General features: G+C 45.6%; 1 protein-coding gene across 1 annotated transcript in view; it reads left to right on the top strand.

The window, feature by feature from the left end:
• The window catches only part of LOC109925460 (lysyl oxidase homolog 4-like), a 34,242-nt gene that overhangs the window by 9,174 nt on the left and 6,044 nt on the right, over nucleotides 1-19,024 (top strand). Inside the window, exons 3-4 of the mRNA XM_048609223.1 lie at nucleotides 8,614-8,652; nucleotides 11,014-11,227. Coding sequence (XP_048465180.1) covers nucleotides 8,614-8,652; nucleotides 11,014-11,227 — 253 coding nt within the window. The remainder of the gene's footprint in view (nucleotides 1-8,613; nucleotides 8,653-11,013; nucleotides 11,228-19,024) is intronic.

Here is a 19,024-nt window from a genome sequence, read left to right as displayed (position 1 = left end):
TCTGTCACAGTTTTGCCCATTCACTCAGTCTATCACTATTCCTTTGAAATTTCATGCTGTCACCTACACTGTCTACAGTGTCACCTAACCTTGTGCCAAGCTTACACAGGGATCCCCTCAGGACCCTTGCCCAAAGTGGCTGTTGTTCATGTTGTTCAGGCTGGTGAGCTGCTCAACTGTGGAAGGCACTTGAGAGAACTAGATTTTCCCCAGACAACTGAAACACACCAATGGGAAGCAGGAGGGTGCCCAATACTGACACTCACAGGAGAGCCCAGGTCCTCTGCTGGTGCTTCTTCAAGACTCTTGGTGTCAACCAGAGATTTCCTTGATCTGGATTCAAGATAAAAGCTACAACTGGTGCTTTGTCTCTTATGATCAGTTTGCCTCCTTTCTGAATGTAACTCACTGGTTTTAATGATCAATCAAGGGTCAGTCCTGAATCATTTTATCTGCCATGTGGAGCATACAGTATGCAGATCATCTACGTTATCCTTAAATGGGTGTCGCTGGCTGGCCAGCATTTCTTGCTCATCCCTAATTGCCCTTGAGAAGGTGGTAGTGAGCTGCCTTCTTGAACCAATGTAGTCCATATGCTGTAGATAAACCCTCAGTGCTCTTAGGGAGGGAATTCCAGGGTTTTGGAACAGTGAAGGAACAGCGAAATGTTTCCAAGTCAGGTTGATCATAGAATCACTATAGTGTGGAAGCAGGCCCTTCAGCCCATCGAGTCCACACTGACCCACTGAAGAGCATCCTACCTAGACCCCAACCCCCTACCCTGTAACCCTGCATTTCCGATGGCTAACCCACCTAGCCTGCACATCCCTGGACACTAAGAGCAATTTAGCATGGCCAATTCATCTAACCTGTACATCTTTGTGACTGTGGGAGGAATCTGGAGCACCTGGAGGAAACCCATGCAGACATGGGGAGAATGTGCAAACTCCACACAGACATCACCGAACCTGGGTCCCTTGTGCTGTGAGGCAGCAGTGCTAACAACTGAGCCACCCTGCTGCCCCAATATGAGTGGCTTGGTGGGGAACTTGCAGATGGTGGTGTTCTCATGTATCTGCTGCACTTCCCCTTCTAGATGGAAGTGGTTGTGTGTTTGGAAGGTGCTGTCTAAGAAGCTTTGATGAACTTCTGCAGTGCATCTTGTAGATAGTACACACTGCTGTGGTGGAGTGAATGGATGTTTGTGGATGTGGTGCCAATCAAGCGGGCTGCTTTGTCCTGGATGGTGTCAAGCTTCTTGAGTGTTGTTGGAGCTGCACTCATCCAGGCAAGTGGGGAGTATTCCATCACACTCCTGACTACTGCCTTGTAGGTGGTGGACAGTTTTTGGGGAGTCAAGAGGTGAGTTGCAGAGAAAGTGCTTCAAACTAAATGAAATAATTCAATATATTAGTGTGGCTACTTGCAGTGTAATCAAACATCTTATTTTTACTTATTTTATTTTTCCAGTCCTATTTATTTTTCTTAATGCTTATTAGTTTATAATCACTACAATCTCAGCTACTGACCGCGAGAATTAATAAAAAAAATGAATAGGCAAAAATAATGAAACCTCACTTGTAGTAATAACGCCTGGTAATTCCAGTATATTTACTGTGTTCCTCTGGGTGTCATATGTTTTATGTATCTCAAGGCAGTGCAAAGATTACTATAGTTTATAGAAGTGCAATAGGGTTTATTTACGAGTGTTTCAAAATATCACTATGATTATTGAATGCCTGCACTCATGTGTACAGCTCAGCTAGTGTGGCATCTGAGTATTTGGCTCTGAATGCCAATCAGGCATCGTAAAGGGAGATCAGATTTAGATTTAGATTTAGATTTTATTGTCATGTGTACTCAAGTACAGGAGTACAGTGATAAGTGTACAATATCACCATTCCCAGTGCCATCTTAGGTACAAAGATACCAAGGTACAAACCCTTAGGTACAAAAATAGAAAAATAAAGAAATAAGTTAGAAAGTTCAAACTGGAGAATAAGGATGCAGAAGTTATTCTACAGTTATACAAAACCCCGATTAGACCCTACTTGGAGTACTAACCACAGATCTGGGCAGCACACCTTCAGAAGGATAGATTAGCCTTGGAGGAAGTACAATGTAGGTTTACAGGAATGAGACCTGAACTTCAGTTAATAGGAGAGATTATACACATTAGGACTGTTTCCTGTAGCATTTAGAAGGTTAAGAGGTGATTTGATTAGCATCTTCAAGATATTAACAAGAAAAGCCATGGTAGATAAAAGTAAACTATTTCCACTGTTTGGGGGTTCTACAATGAGGGGGCATAGTCTGAGAATTAGGGCATGACCTTAGAGGAGCGATGTTAGGAAGCACTTCAAAACGCAAAGGGTGGGAGAGGTTTGGAACTCTCTTCCACAAACAGCTGATGTATCAGTTGTTAGTTTTTAATCTGAGATGGATAGATTTTTGTTAGGCAAACGTATTAAGGGATATGGGCCAAAGGTCGGAGTTAGGCCACAGATCAGCAGTGATTTCAATGAATAGTGGAACAGGCTGAAGGGGCTGAATGGCCCAGTCCTGTGCCAAGTTGCTTTGGCCAAGTGAAAGCTAACCTTTTACAGGCCTTAGCTAAAGTGGATCAGAATTGAAACAGTAGGACACTTCACCAGATTCCAACAATCTTTATTTTTCACTTTGACCTGGCAAGGATGTATTCTGTTTTAGTCATCGAGCTGCTGATGGTCAGCAAGGATTGGAAACTGGCAGCCTCAGGTTTCTATGCAGCTTTTTAAGAAAGTCCTTTCCATCAGGGAAGCGTATTGTAACGTTAAAGTGCGTCTGGTGCTAATTTAAACTGAGGGAGAATGGCTGGTGCTTCTTGTGCAGAAGCCTGGCTTACATTACAGAGAAAACCTCCAAAATCACATAGGACATTACAGTTAAAATCTCTGGCCTGTGGGAATTAATTTGCAAAGAAAAATGTTGTTCATGACTCTGTAAGGCCAGAGTCGCTGGACCCAAGTGATGTAGAGCAGATCCTGTGTCAAATACCTACATCGTCTGTTGTGTTATTTGTACAAATTCTGGACCAGGCAGGTAGTGTACATTTAAATAGCGCCAGGGATAGAAATCACAGGCTCTAATGGTGCTCCTGGCCTGGGCTCTATTCCTGGACAAGGCACAGTGACCCCAGCCCCAGCCCAAATCCTGCTCTCATTCATCACCTGTTCAGGGGAATGGAGGGTTTAATCAGACAGCTACGATTATATCATTTACCGGTAACAGTCAGTAAGCACAGAAGCCAGACTGTGTGTATGTCTGAGATATCATAACAAATAGCATTATTAATAAAGTTCAAGATATCTGTCTCAACAAGAACTCAGTTCTTGTTACAGGAACTGACATCTAGAGCAGCACTTAGATCAGATATCATGTGTTTGATCAAAGAAACCACGTCATGGTCCATAATTATCGCAGCCAGCTCCTTTGAGAATAACTGGGCATGTTCTCAGTATTGACGTCTGAATTAATGGCGACAGGTTGAAGCTTCAGTTTCACTATTGAATGCAAACAAACAGCTCCATTTAGTTATACTTTGTTGAGCTCATATTATATAATTTAACTTTCTGTTTGTGTTGCCGCGGTGCTAGGGAGCAGTGCTGTGTTGGAGTGAAGTGCTTTTTTTTTCCACATTGAAGTTGTTGTTGTTAGGAACAGGAGGAGACTAGGTCCTGCTTGTCCTCAACCCCATTTACTCACCTTGACTCTGCATCTCTTGAGAGTCCCACCTGTCTCAGAAGGGCTGACTCTCTCTCGGCTACAGGAGTGTAGCAACCAGCTCACCTTTGTCTCGTCTTAAGTGCTCATTCTCCATGCAAAAACTGCATGAGTACTGGGGATGATTTGACCTCAGGAAGCATTGTGCGCAAAGCCGGCGTTGTCTATAGTTTATAGAGTTCAGCTGTGACACAAGTAAATTGTTGAGAAGGGAGTGAATGGACCCCTGACCCGGTGTTTCCAATAGGTGGTGCTGGGCGAGAGAGAGAGAAGGGAATGTAAGTTACCTGCCAAATGCACAGGGAACATCTGCATGGTCTTGTGGGCACAGGAGGTGAAGAAAGGTCAGTGGGCTAATTGCTTAGAAGTCTCACTGGCACCTTTTAGATTTCATCACCGGCTCAAGGGACTAAAGTGGGCTCCTCCTTTGCTCCAATGTCATAGCCCTACACTCTGTTTGCATCAGATTGTTTGTATATTCAAATACCATCCTTTGAACTTGTAATATGATCAAACCTCAAAGGAATGGGAAGGGACCAGCCATGTTGGAAAATAGCTAGGAAAAAGGATCCTCTCCTCTCCACCATCCCATCTACCTCTGCCTCCCAGTCTGGGAGGTGCTGAGCAAGTTTTCCTTTCCTCTGTGCCGTGTGTTTGGTAATGATGGTCAGCACCATGGTGAGAGGGTGAGCTGCTGGCTTGCTGTGTTGTAAGAGGTTGCGCAGTTGGACGTTAAATACGCAGCGTGAAGGCAGAAGGTCCTGGCAATGGTTAACACTTCCACCTCTGCAGCTATCTGATGCCCCAGGAAATGGTGCCCAAGAGGCCGGTTGTCAACGAATGAGATGCCAGGTGAGAGGTCACACGAGACAAGTTACTCTAAGCCATGGCAAACTGGACTTAGCTTTCATTAGTAGAGGGATTGAGTTCAAGAACCGTGAAGTTATGCTCCAGCTGTACAAAAGCCTGGTTCGGCCACATCTGGAGTATTGTGTCCAGTTCTGGTCGCCTCATTATAGGAAAGATGTGGAAGCGTTGGAAAAGGTGCAGAGGAGATTTACCAGGATGTTGCCTGGAATGGAGGGAAGGTCTTACGAGGAAAGGTTGAGAGAGCTAGGGCTTTTCTCTTTAGAATGACAAAGGATGAGAGGTGACTTGATAGAGGTGTACAAAATGATCAGAAGTATAGATAGAGTGGACAGCCAGAGACTTTTTCCTAGGGTGGAAGTCGCTATTACGAGGGGGCATAGTTTTAAAGTGAGTGGAGGTAGTTATAGGGGAGACGTCAGAGGTAGGTTCTTTACTCAGAGAGTGTTTGGGGCGTGGAATGTATTGCCGGAGAGGGTAGTGGAGTCGGCCTCATTAGGGGCATTTAAGCGGCTATTAGACAGGCATATGAGTGAAAGTATAAGGTAGGGATGGAGGTTAGATAGACCTTAGGATTAGGGTAAAAGTTCAGCACAACATCGTGCTGTGCTGTGCTGATCTATGTTCTCTATGTTCTTTGGATGTCACTTGATATAACACTTCAGCTGAAAATGGGAAAATCCTCACTGTAGTTACTTGATGTGGAAAAACAGTAACAGATATTGAAATAAAGGCACTTGTACCAAATCCCGCCACTTCTGTGTTGCTGTTTGATGTTGGATTATCAACACTGAATTTACCGATTAGGGGAGGCCTTTCGAGTCTGCTCCACGATTCACTATTGTCTTGGCTTATCTGCTTGTGTTTCAAGTTCCACCTTCCTATCAATCCCAAAAATCTTTGATTCTCTTGTCTTATACGAATCCATCCACCACTGCCTTTAAAATACTCAATGACCCAGTCTCCACTGCCTTCCAAGGCAGCGAGTTCCAAAGTTTCACAGCCTTCTGAGAGAAAAATAAAATTCTCCTCATCCTGGTGCTGAAGGGGCAACTTTCAATTTTAAAATCAGTGCCCCTAATTCTGGACTGACTAAAATTTTCACCCCCTTGATAAACCCATTCATACCGTCCCTATAACTCTAACCTCTTCCAGCCCATGAATGCTCAGAGAACTCTGCATTCTTACAACTGGGGATCCTCATCCATCCTCAACTTCCTGTACTTCAGCATTGGCGGCTGTATCTTCAGTTAGCTGGGCTCGGAGCTCAGGAATTCCTAGTCTGAAGCTCTCTGCCCCTCCATCTCTCTCTCTCTCTCTACCCCCTCTTCAGGAGCACCTCGAAACCTGTGCCTTTAAAGAAACCCAGTGGCTGCCCCACCTTCTCAATACAGCAAATACCAATGTGTCTGATTATGTGCCTGTGAGGTCCGTTACTATGCTGAAGGAGCTACATGAATGCAATTTTTTGTTGCTTCGCTGATCTAACTCAAACCTGGCCAAGCCTAACCCAGAGTCAAGCTCATGTCCCAGAGTTCAAAATATTTCCATTCCCTAAACACTCTTTTCTCTTCTACGTATCTGAAAAAAAATCTAACGACCAATCTTTAATACAGTTGCACCATATCATAAATAATTACATTTTCTGGTAGCAGCTTCTGACTTCTTTGGAGTTGGAAACTATTATTAAATTATTCGAGGAAAGAATTAAAGTAATGCATATCTTCAAAGTGACAGCTTCTTGTTTTTGCTTCTAACTGAAAAGCAAAGATATTGGCTCTAGCATTTCTCAGTTAGCCGTCGATAATAGTTATGTGAAACAATAATAAACATCAATAGCCTTTTGAAGGGATACAGTTCTGCTATAACCATCCAGGTGCTTTGAGAGATGCATGTCCATCTGAATGTGTAGAGATTCCTTTGGTCAGTTTTTGCCCCTTCCCACATGTGTGGTTCTTCCGGGATTTACCCTGTAGATGCCAGATGAATCTCAGTGTTCCCTGATACCTTGCTGAAATACGTGAAGCTGAGAACGGATGAGAATCTCAAGTTGTAAGAATGGCATCAATCCCAGCCTCAGGTGACTGTCTGTGTGGAGTTTACACATTCTCCCTGCGTCCGTGTTGGTTTCCTCCGGGTGCTCCGCTATCCTCCCACAGTCCAAAGATGTGCAGGTTAGGGTGGATTGGCCAAGCTAAATTACCCATAGTGTTCAAAGATGTGCAGGCTAGGTTGGTTACCCATGGGAAATGCAGGGTTACAGCGATAGGGTAGGGTGTGGGTCTGAGAAGGATGCTTGTTGGAGGGTCGGTGTGGACTCAATGGGCTGAATGGCCTGCTTCCACAATGTAGAGATTCTATCATTACCACCACCTCTAGGGCAATCAAGGTTGGGTATTAAATGTTGGCTTCCCCAGTGATGTCTATGTCCCATGAAAGAGTAAAAGGAAGTCATAGGATATGGACCCAGACCAGCTCTGTGTTCAAATGATATCTGTAAACATGCACTTTCCAGTGGCACTGAACTCGTGTTCTTTAGATTGTGAGTTTAAACTTTTGGATTACTAGCCAATAGCATCTATACTGTACTGTTACATTCTAACATGGTGGCAAACAAAATCTACCCTCCCATTGCCATCCCTGTATGGGTTTTTAAACATGACTCAGTCACAAGTAAGTCACTCAGAGATAGCAAGAACTGTGGATACTGGAGTCAGAGATAACACAGTGTGGAGCTGGAGGGACACAGCAGGCCAGGCAGCATCAGAGGAGCAGGAAAGTCGACGTTTCAGGTCGGGACCCTGGTCAGAGTGTCTGGTATGGTACCTGTGTCTGCGTTGTTTTCCTCCAGGTGCTCCGGTTTCCTCCCACAGTCCAAAAATATGCTGGTTAGCTGGATTGGTCGTGCTAAATTACCCATAATGTTCAAAGATGTGCAGGCTAGTTGGATTAGCCATATGAAATGCAGGGTTACAGGGATAGGGTAGGGTGCGGATCTGGTCCCGACCTGAAATGTTAACTTCCCTGCTCCTCCGATGCTGCCTGACCTGCTGTGTTCCTCCAGCTCCACACTGTGTTGTGTTAGTAAATGAGAATTGATACCACATCTCAATCAATTGTCATACTATGAAATAAATACTAACTTATAACATTTAAATTATAACAAATTATAATAAATATTTAAATTATAGTAAATGCTAAATTAACTAGCTCCAGAATCAACCATCTCTCCGCCACAAGGACAGCAGATATATGGGAACACCACCACCTTCAAGTTCCCCTCCAAGCTACTCGCCATCCTGACTGAGAAATATATCGCTGTTCCTTCACTGTTGCTGGGTCAAAATCCTGGAATTCCCTCCCTAACTGCATCATTGGGGTGACTTAAACTGTAATGACTGCAGCAATTCAAGAAGGCAGCTCACCACCACCTTCTCAAGGGTAACTAGGGATGGATGATAAATGTTGACCCAGCAAGCGACACCCAGATCGCATCAATGAATTCCATGTGTCCCATCTGGTGGCAGATTGAATGATACCTTAATACATTTACATGGCTTTAGTCAGCACAGTGTCTCTTGCATTGATTAAATCTCCAGTACCTTAACTATTTGTTGTCATTGTTTACCTCTGATGTTGGTGACCTTTTTACCTGGCAGACCATAGACCCCTTGTTCATCGCTCCTTCCTATCAACGCCCATTCACTTGCTTGAGCAAGTTGCTCTGGCTAAATACCATTCAGTAGAATTGTGGGAATGAACAACTTGGCTATTTTCGTATTTTTGGCTACAAGACAAACTCACAAGACATTCACAAATGCAACGAAAGCAAAAGCTTTATTCATGAAATTAAAACAGCTCCTAATCCTGTGTGTACATAAAAATAGGGTGGCTTATATCCCCACTTGATCACGTGTCTGGCTCTAATGCTTCGTATCAATGCTCTCCCTTAATATATTAATCTTTTGCATTCTTTTCATACAGGAAGCTGTGGGATCAAAAGATGAAGAATCCCAAAGCCAGGTAATGATCACTAGGCTTTTCAAAGGTGCATCAAACATTATGCTGTAAACAGCAGCTAGCCTGAGAGCCCTCTCGATGACCTCCTTGCATGGCAAATTAAGTTAGTATTTCAACAGCCAAACCAACTGCTTTTTTTTAAACCTTGTCATGAAACAGAAGGTTTTCATTAGACTGCATATAAATGCTAAAAGTTCGGAGCACAGGACAGAGTTTATTACTTGCTAATAACATGATGGTGCTAACTATTTAAAGACTAATTGCTTTAATTGGAAAAATATTTATGAAGAGTGCTTCCTCTTAGCTGTTGCTATTTCATCTACTACTGGAAGGGTCTGTGTTGTGCTGTGGCAGCGTCCTTACTCCTTGAGCAGGACGGCTGAGTTTATGATAACATTGCTGAGCAGGTTGACTAGAAATTAAGTTGTTTAAAAAAATGCCATCGACTGCTGGAGGGTTCTTGTGGCATAGTGGTAGTGTCCCTGCTGCTAGACCAGGAGGTTCAGGTTCAGGTCCCACCTCCTCCAGAGGTGTAACAACATCTCGGAACAGGTTGATTAGGAAAATATCTCGGTTCCTGAATGTGCTGGTGACCTTCAACCTTAAATCAAGGATATTTCTTGTCCGGGAGTCGTGAGACGTGTGCTCTTTCCTGTCGTAGCACAGGACTATATGGTGTAGCTAAACCACTAGCTGAGCCTCCTTTGACAGCACCTTCTACCATCTAGAATGACGAGGGCAGCAGATACAAGGGAGTACTGCCCACAGCAAGTTCCCCTCCAAGCCACTCACCATCCTGACTTAAGGCCATAAGAGATAGGAGCAGAATTAGGCCACTCGGCCCATCGAGTCTGCTCAGCCGTTCTATCGTACCAAAAATGTTTCTCAATTCCATTCTCATGCCTTCTCCCCATAATCCTTGATCTCCTTGAACTTATCTATCCCTGTCTTGAATACACTCGATGGCTTGGCCTCCACAGTACTCTGCAACAATGAGTCTCACAGATTCCCCACTCTCTGGCTGAAGAAATTCCTTCTCATCTCAGTTCTATAAGGTTGTCCCTTCACTTTGAGGCTGTGACCTTTGGTCCTAGTCTGTCCTACTGGTGGAAACATCTTCTCCAGGTCCACCCAATCCAGGCTTGGAAATATATTGCCATTCCTTCAGTGTCACGGGGCTAAAATCCTGGAATGCCTTAACTGACAGCACTGTGGGTGTCCTTACCTCTTAAGGACTGCAGTAGTTAAAGAAGTAGCTCTCCACCACCTTCCCAAGGGGAAACGATGGGGGTGAGCAATAAATGCTGGTCTTGTCCTCACCAACAAATAAACAAAAACTGGATTATTCTTGACCATTAGTTACCTATTCCCTTCACCAACCCCTTTACATTTTACAATTCAAAACGAAAAATGTTTAAAATAAAAAAATTCTAATGCTCATCATTTTTGTCTTGGGAATTGCTCACAGTACTGCCCCGATAGACTAATCTTTAACTTCTGCTTGGTAACCCTGCTGGTGCTATATATTACATATATTTTATACACGTCACATATTGTCCCCCAATCCTGTCCACACCGATAAGCTGGAGGAACCTACCTCTGACCTGTATCTACCTCCACTCTCTTTAAAACCCCTCGTAATAGCTACCTCCACCCTAATTTGAGAAACCTTAACTCCACTTTCCTGCCTTTTCTCCATAAACCTCGATTGCCTTCTTGTCTAAAAATGGATCTGTCTCAGCCCCGCTCAGCAGACGCTCAGGACCCTCGCTGAAGGCTCTTACTTGTAGCTACGCTGAAGCTAAATGTAGCAGGCAACTCCCACAATGCCAAGTCTGAGCCAGACCAGACAGATAACATTGCCATGACTTGGTATCCTGCCTCAAGGGGGATGTGGGTTCCCAACTGAGAAACAGAGGGAAGCCCCCTTTCTTTTAAACAACTGACACTGTGCGGGCCTTGAGCTATCGATTTGTCACCATGCTGATTGGTGGAAGTTCCCAGGAACTGAGGTGTGGCTTGTGGGAAGGCAAGTTAAGCAGGGCTGATTTCCCTCTCTTACCCCTAATAGAAGAGTTTTTAACATTTTAACATTCACTTGGAGTTACAGTATGTCCCGTTACAAGATGTTCTGATGGAATCCAAAGAAATCAAGGGAATGCCAAAATGGATTAATCCAGTTTAAGCAGTTTAAGGTAGTAGGATCCTGTATTGAGGTAACAAGTGGTTAGCGCCATTTTGAAAAACACATGGGCTGTCTGTCCCAGGATAAAGATGGATACACACAGTCAGATTGAGTGTAATTGAGTTGCAGAAAGTAGTGGCCGGATTTGTCATTCTCTGTTTCTGTTTTACCTTTGAAAGGCTCTCCTCAGTCACCAGGAAGAAGAGCTTCTGGATCCACAAGGTGACATGCAACGGCAATGAATCCCATCTCTCCCAGTGCACCATCCAGGTATCCGCTGGGAAGAGACTGCACCCCTGCGAGAATGGCATGCACGCAGTGATCAGCTGTGTGGCAGGACCGGCTTTCACGCAAGGAACTGGGAATCGCTTCAGGAAGGCCTATCAGGCTGAGGTATACCGGAAAAGCCATCGAGCTGAATGAATAGATCACTGAAAGATCATAGAATCATAGAATAGAATCCCTACAGTGTGAAAGCAGGCCGTTTGGCCCATTGAGTTCACACTGATCTGCCAAAGAGCATCCCACCCAGACCCACTCCCGTACCCTATCCCTGAAACCCTGCTTTTCCCAATGGCCAATCCACCTTACCCTGCACATCCCTAGACATTATGGGCAGTTTAGCATGACCAATGCACCTACCCTGCACATCCCTGGACATTATAGACAGTTTAGCATGGCCAATCCACCCTAACCTGCATATCCCTGGACATTATGGACTGTTTAGCATGGTCAATCCACCCTAACCTGCATATCCCTGGACACTATGGGGCAATTTAGCATGGCCAATCCACCTAACTTGCATATCTTTGGATTGTGGGAGGAAACCAGAGCACCCAGAGGAAACCCACGTAGACACAGGGAGAATGTGCAAACTCCACATAGACAGTCGCCTGAGGCTGGAATCGAACTCAAGTCTCTGGTGCTGTGCGGCAGTAGTGCCACCCACTGAGCCACCATGCCGCCCCTATCCTCTGTGGCATTGCTCATGAGCATAGCCTCTGTGTACTGGGGGAAGGGGATGGTTCTGTTCACACATTGGATCTCTCTCCTACTGCTCGCATTGAAGGGATTTGGTCTTCAGGTGTTGCAGAACCAGTGGAGAACAGTTGCAGTGTTTAGCTGTGAACCTGTCCCATCCCTTTAAGTTCCATTGGGAATTCCAACCGCTCAGAGTCAAGGCTATTTCACCTCCTAGGTGCACTGAATCTCCGGCCTGGTAATTTACCTCTGTCCCTTAAAGCTGTGAACTGTCTTCCGACCAAATACCCATCCAGTTCCTCATCAGTTAACCTGCAATCTGGCTTTGCTGGAAACCCTATTTGAGAAATACTCTCCCTTTTGGGGGAAAGTTACTTTGACCTCGGTAGTATGCACTCTTGAGGTCAGCACATGCAAAACAGAGACATGGAGCCAGTGTGGGAGTGGGAGTGTTCCGTGTGAGTCGGTTACTTTGAGCTGCCAAGTCACCAGTTTTCCAAGACCATGCCATCCATGAGCCATTTTCGGGAAGGGCAGATAGAGCATGGAGTGGCCCCCCCACCCAGGGGGACCAGTTAGCTTGGCAAAGTTAACATGAAGGAATTACCCAGGAGGCTTTGGGCACTGTCAAGGGTGTGGTAGATGCCTAGAGCAGATCAGCGCGGGGGCAACAAACCCAGTTGGGAAGAGGAGTCATACTGATCTCGAAATATTAACTGCGTTTCTCTCTCCACAATGATGCCAGACCTGCTGCGTTTCTGCAGCATTCTCGATGTTTCTTTCAGATTCCCAGCATCCACATTTTGCTTTTATTCTGTCAAACAGATAGACCGAGAGTATCTACACTCCAGGAAGACTTTTGCCTCCCCACTTACACCTTGCCCTCCTGGCCTTTCCCCATCCAATGGTGGCCCTGTACTATGATTTAGAATATTTTAAGATAGCTGAGAGGCTGGACTATGTGTATAGCAGTGGTGTCCATACTTAAGGCATGGTTTTTTTAAAATTTATTCACGGAATGCGGGTGCTACAGGCTACACCAGTATTTATTGCCCATCCCTAATTGCCCTGAGGGCATTTAAGAGTCAACCACGTTGCTGTGGGTTTGGAGTCACATGTAGGCCAAACCAGATAAGGATGGCAGTTCCCTTCCCTAAAGGACATTAGTGAACCAGATGGGTTTTTCCGATAATCGACAATAGATTCATGGTCATCATTAGACTCTTAATTCCAGATTCTTTATCGAATTCAAATTCCACCATTTACCGTGGCAGGATTTGAATCTGGGTCACAGAACAGAGTCTGAGGAAGGGTCACTCGACCTGAAACGTTAACTCTGATTTCTTTCGCAGATGCTGCCAGGCCCGCTGAGCTTTTCCAGCAATTTCTATTTTTTTCCTCACCAGAACATTAGCTGGGTCTCTGGATATAGAGTCTGGTGATTATACACCAGGCCATTGCCTCGTCGGAGTTAATATTTCAGAGACAGTTCAGAGAAGGTTGACTGGATTAATACCTGGACTGGGTGGGTTGACTTGTAAGGAAAGGTTGGGCAGGTTCGACTTGTATTCACTGGGTTTAAGAATTTAAGGGGTGATTTGCTCCAAACAAACTGAAGAGTCATGACAGGGATAGACATGGAAAGAGTGCTCCCTCTTGTTGGAAAATCTAGAATCAGAAGTGGCTGTTTCAAAATCAGGAATCATCTGTTCAAGTCAAAGACGAGAAGAAATGTTTTCTCTTGAGGAAGATTTTTCCAAAGACTCTCAATCCTCAGAGTCAGTGGAAGCAGAGTCCTTGAAAAGTTTTATGGCGGAGGTAGATAGATTTTTTTTATTGGAGGGGGTGAAAGGTTTAGATAGATTTTTGTTATTGGAGCGGGTGAAAGGTTGAGATAGATTTTTGTTATTGGAGGGGGTGAAAGGTTGAGATAGATTTTTGTTATTGGAGGGGGTGAAAGGTTGAGATAGATTTTTGTTATTGGAGGGGGTGAAGGGTTATCAGCAGTAAGCAGGAATGTGGAGTTGATGTTACATCCAGATTAAATGGAGAGCAGAGTGGAGGGGCAGAGTGGCGTCATTTTGCCCCTCATTTGAAAGATTCTTTATTTATTTATGGGATGAGGGCTGTGCTGTCTAGGCCAGCATTTATTGCCCATCCCTAATTACCCGGAGGGCAGTTAAGAATCAGCCACATTGCTGTGGGTCTGGAGTCACATGTAGGCCAGACCAGGTAAGGATGGCAGTTTCCTTCCCTAAAGGACATCAGTGAAGCAGATGGGTCTTGAGGTTGGTTGGCTTGCCGAGCTGGTTTGTTGTTCCGCAGACATTTCGTTACCGTGCTTGGTAACATCCTCAGTGCAGCCTCTGATGAAGCGTCGGTGTGTTTTCCCGCCTGGTTTTTAAACTCTGGGGTCCGTTGCGATGGATTGCCTCACTTCCGGGTTTCCTCCGTAGTGAAATGTATATGGGGTCGAGTTCAATGTGTTTATTAATAGCCTGCTTCGTGGAGGGCCATGCTTCCAGGAATTCTCGTGCTTGTCTCTGCCTAGCCTGTCCTAGGATCTTGGTGTTGTCCCAGTCGAAGTCATGGTTCTCCTTGTCCATGTGGATGGAGATGAGTGAGTATTGGCCGTGTCTTTTTGTAGCCAGTTGGTGTTCATGTATCTTGTTGTTAGTTTCCTTCCTGTTTGTCCGATGTAGTGTTTCTCACAGTCTCTGCAGGGGATCTTGTAGATGACATTGGTCCTGTCCATGGCGGGGAGTGGGTCTTTAGTTCGGATGAGCACTTGTCGTAGGGTTGATGTGGGTTTGTGTGCCACTCTGATGCCCAGCGGTCGTAGGAGTTTTGTGGTGAGTTCTGACGTGTTCCTGATGTAGGGTAGTGTGATGAGTGTGTCGGAGCGTGTAGAATCTTTCTGATGCTGTTCCTGTAGGCATCTCCTGACCCAGTTCTTTGGATATCCTGACAATTGGTCTTTCCTGACAATTGACAATGGAAACATGGTCATTAGTAGGCCATCAATTCCAGATTTTTTAAATTGAGTTTACGTTCCACCATCTGCTGTGCAGGATTTAAACCCGGGTCCCCAGAACTTGATTCATCAGTATGTTTGTATGGGTACTTCAAGATAGAGGTGTCCTGTCTCCCTCTGTCTTGCTAGCAGGGCAGTTTGTAACACCTTCCATGCTAAAGAGCCTCTCATTGGCTGAATGGTTTTGGGAGCTTGCCAAGGTTATGAGTAGGATAGTATGGAGTCACAACTGAGCAGACAACGTGGGTTGGTCACCCATATCTGAACCCGACATCAGCGGCCCAGCTCCAAATGGAAACTCCTGACCACAAATTATGTTGTTCTCACTTTCCTTCCATCCCCTTTCTTTGACATGCCATCATGTTGGATTTCAGACTCGCCCTCTCTTTGTTCTGCACTCACAATCTGACGCCCCCTTCCTCGTTACCTCCCTAGCTTCGGAAGCAATCCCAGCTCCGACAGCCTCTCTTCCCAAAGCCCGTTCTAAGTGGCATTGCAAACTGAGTGGAAGGTGAAAGGACACAGGCCCCTTGAGAAAGGAAACAGGGCAAGTAGTGCACTTCCCTGACCAAGTAGTGCGCTTCCCTGACCAAGTAGTACGCTTCCCTGACCAAGTAGTACGCTTCCCTGTCCAAGTAATCAGTATTGGAGCTGGGGAGTGATGGTCCCTCAGGCCAATTCCACATCTGCACAAGGGCGGAGACTTGCTTGTGTGGAGAACGTGTGAACGTGCACAGTCCCACGCCTGAAACACAGGCTGCCATCTTCCCACATGTAATTAAACCAAGCCAAAAATTGCTCCTGTATTTAAAGAAACACATTTACAAATAACATCCTGTCTAAGGCATTGGATTTCACATCACAAGGAACTTGGCCCAAGGGCTACTTGTGATCTCATGGAGTTTGGGTTCGAATCGCCGTGGTGTTTGGTGGAGCTTTGGGCAGGAGTTAATCTTGCAATGTCTACAGCAATGTGAGACAGGTTTTTTTCTGTTTTTTGGCCAATTATCTCCTGTCACTTCTTGGCAGCTCTCATTACTGAATGGATTCTGCAGCTGGAGGCCAGCCCTGCTGAGCGACGATTTCCCTCCTCCTTAAGATCATAGACTGTGGGCAAGCAGGCTATTCGGCCCATTGAGGCCACACTAGCTCTCTGAAGAGCATCCCACCCACATACTCTATCCCCTTAACCCTGCATTTCCCATGGCTAACCCACCCAGCCTGCATGTCCCTAGACATTCTGGGCAATTTAGCACGGCCAATCCACCTAACCTGCACATCTTTGTGACTGTGGGAGGAAACCGGAGCACCCGGAGGAAACCCATGCAGACACGGGGAGAATGTGCAAACTCCACACAGTCAGTCGCCCGAAAGTGGAACCAAACCCGATCCCTGGCACTGTGAGGCAGCAGCGCTAACCACTGAGCCACCGTGCCACCCTGTCCCGATTCTTAGGGATTGAAGGGATCCCCTGTACCGAGTGGAAAATTGTTTGAGTTAGACTCTCACATTGATCAAAGTAATTGTCAGTGGCGAAAGATAATCTAGGTTCAGCCTCATGTTTTTGGGGAATTATATGGCCCTCTGAGGTCTGGGTGCAGCATTGAGCCCTCCATCAACCTGATATCTAGTGTGCAGGCCACCAAACAACGGAACGGTTACACAGCTTAGAGGAGACCTCGGTGGTACAGTCACTGGCCCAGAGTTCCATGTTCAAGGTCATGGGTTTAGATTGAATTTTAATTCAATTCATAAATCTCCATTTGCCTGGATGAGTATACCTAGAACAATACTCAAGAAGCTTGACACCATCCAGGACAAAACAGCCCACCTGATTGGTACCACATCCACAAACATCCACTCCCTCCACCACTGACACTCAGTAGCAGCAGTGTGTACTCTCTACAAGATGCACTGCAGAAATTCACCAAAGATCCTCAGACAGCACCTTCCATCTAGAAGGACAAAGATAGCAGATACATGGGAACACCACTACCCGCAAGTTCCCCACCAAGCCACTCTCCATCCTGACTTGGAAATTTATCGTCGTTCCTTCACCGTTGCACGGTCAAAATCGTGGAATTCCCTCCCCAGGGGCATTGCAAGTCTAGCTACTGCTTAAGTACTGCTACATAACAAGAAGGGCAGCTCACCACCAGCTTCTCAAGGGCAATTAGGAATGGGCAATAAATATCAGCCACATGCCGTAAACTAGTTTTAAAAATCTGGAATAATTAACCTTTTCAGCTGTGCCTCTGGGGCAGGTGGGATTTGAACCCAGAATGTTTGGCCCACAGAGAGGGTCAGTAACACTGCACCACAGCAAACCAAATGGTAACTGTGGCAACTAACCATCCTTTTGTTTGACAAATCCATCTGCTTCCCTGATGTCCTTTGGGGAGGGAATCCTGCCATCCTTACCTGGGCAGGCTTGCACATGACTCCAGACCCACAGCAAAGTGGCTGACTCTTAACTGCCCTCTGAAATGGCCCTAGTACATCTCTCAGCTCAAGGGCAAGTAGGGATGAGCAGCAAATGAGCCTTGCCGGGAATGCCCACATCCCTTCAGGTATGAAGGAAAAAGTAGCATGTGGGGACAAATATCATAGAATCCCTACAGTGTGGAAACAGGCCATTTGGCCCAACAAGTCCACACTGCCCCTCTGAATAGCATCCCAGCCAGACCCATTCCCCTACCTCTGATTTCCCATGTCTAACCTAAAGATCCCTGGACACTATGGACAATTTAGCATGGCCAATCCACGTACCCTGCACATCTTTGGACTGTGGGAGCAAACCCACACAGACACAGGGAGAACATGCAAACTCCACACAGACAGTCACCCGAGTCTGGAATCGAACCTGGGTCTCTGGCACTGTGAGACAGCAGGGCTAACCACTGAGCCACCGTGCCATCCCATGAGGCATGTGTCCTCTGGATGGTACTCAGCACCAGTTGTTATCTCTTTTCACCCAGGGTTACATCTTTTTGACCAGGATCAGGGTCTTTTTTGAGAAGATTGAGGGGTTGACCTGAGAGGCATCTTTGAGATTAAGAAAGAGATCGATAGAATAGACTCAATGAAGCTGTTTGCACTTTTTTTTTCCTTTATCCATTCACGGGATGAGGGCTAGGCCAGCATTTATTGTCCATCCCTAATTGCCCTGAGGGCAGTTAAGATTCAACCACATTGTTGTGGGCCTGGAGTCACATGTAAGCCAGACCAGGTAAGGATGGCAGTTTCCACTTCCCTAAAGGACATTAGTGAACCAGATGGGCATTTTCCCCCCTCTGACACTCGGCAATGGATTCACGGTCATCATTAAATCCTTAATTCCAGAAATTCACTGAATTCAAATTCCACCATCTGCTGTGGCAGGATTCAAACCTGGGTCCCCGGAACGTTATCTGGGTTAACAGTCGGACGATAATACCACTAGGCCATCGCCTCCCCTAACTGTATCAGCAGTGGAGGGTTAAGGAGGTCCCTTAGAAATCCAAATGGGAATTCAGGAGGAGCCCTATTCCCCAGGGAGTGGTGAGAATGGTGAACTCACTATCTCAAGTAAGTGAAAAGAATTCCATCAGTACATTTGAATGTAAGCTGGATAAACTGAGGTGAGACTGAGGAATGGAAGGTTAAGCTGAGTGTAGACATTAGTACAAGTCTGCTGGGCTGGATGGCCTTTTTCTGCTGTGATTATTTCTGAACTATAATAGAATTCAAAGCAGTATCCTGGGCACTGCTGAAAGGCTGATGGGGGACAATGCTGACAAACCTTTTCCACCCAAATAGAAGTTTCAGCCATGGCTCAGTGACTCTCACATCTGATTGGAAAGGTTGTTTGTTTGAGACCCAGTCCAGAGACTTTAAGAACAAAAATCCAGGCTGATACTCCCAGTGCAGTACCGAGGGAGTGCTGCATGGTCAGAGGTGCTGGTTTTCAGATGTAACGTATTTCTTGAGTGGGTGAAAGATCCACGCAACCATAAGTCCTGTGGTGATCTGCTAATGTTCACCTCAATCAACATCAGAAAAAACAATTATCTGGGAATTATTCAGAGATAGTAGGAACTGCAGATGCTGGAGAATCTGAGATAACAAGGTGTAGAGCTGGATGAACACAGCAGGCCAAGCAGCATCAGAGGAGCAGGAAAGCTGACGTTTTGGAT

Source organism: Rhincodon typus, chromosome 20 (assembly GCF_021869965.1).
Source record: "Rhincodon typus isolate 14 chromosome 20, sRhiTyp1.1, whole genome shotgun sequence".
Taxonomy (NCBI): Eukaryota; Metazoa; Chordata; class Chondrichthyes; order Orectolobiformes; family Rhincodontidae; genus Rhincodon; species Rhincodon typus.
This window is presented reverse-complemented; position numbering and strand designations above follow the sequence as displayed.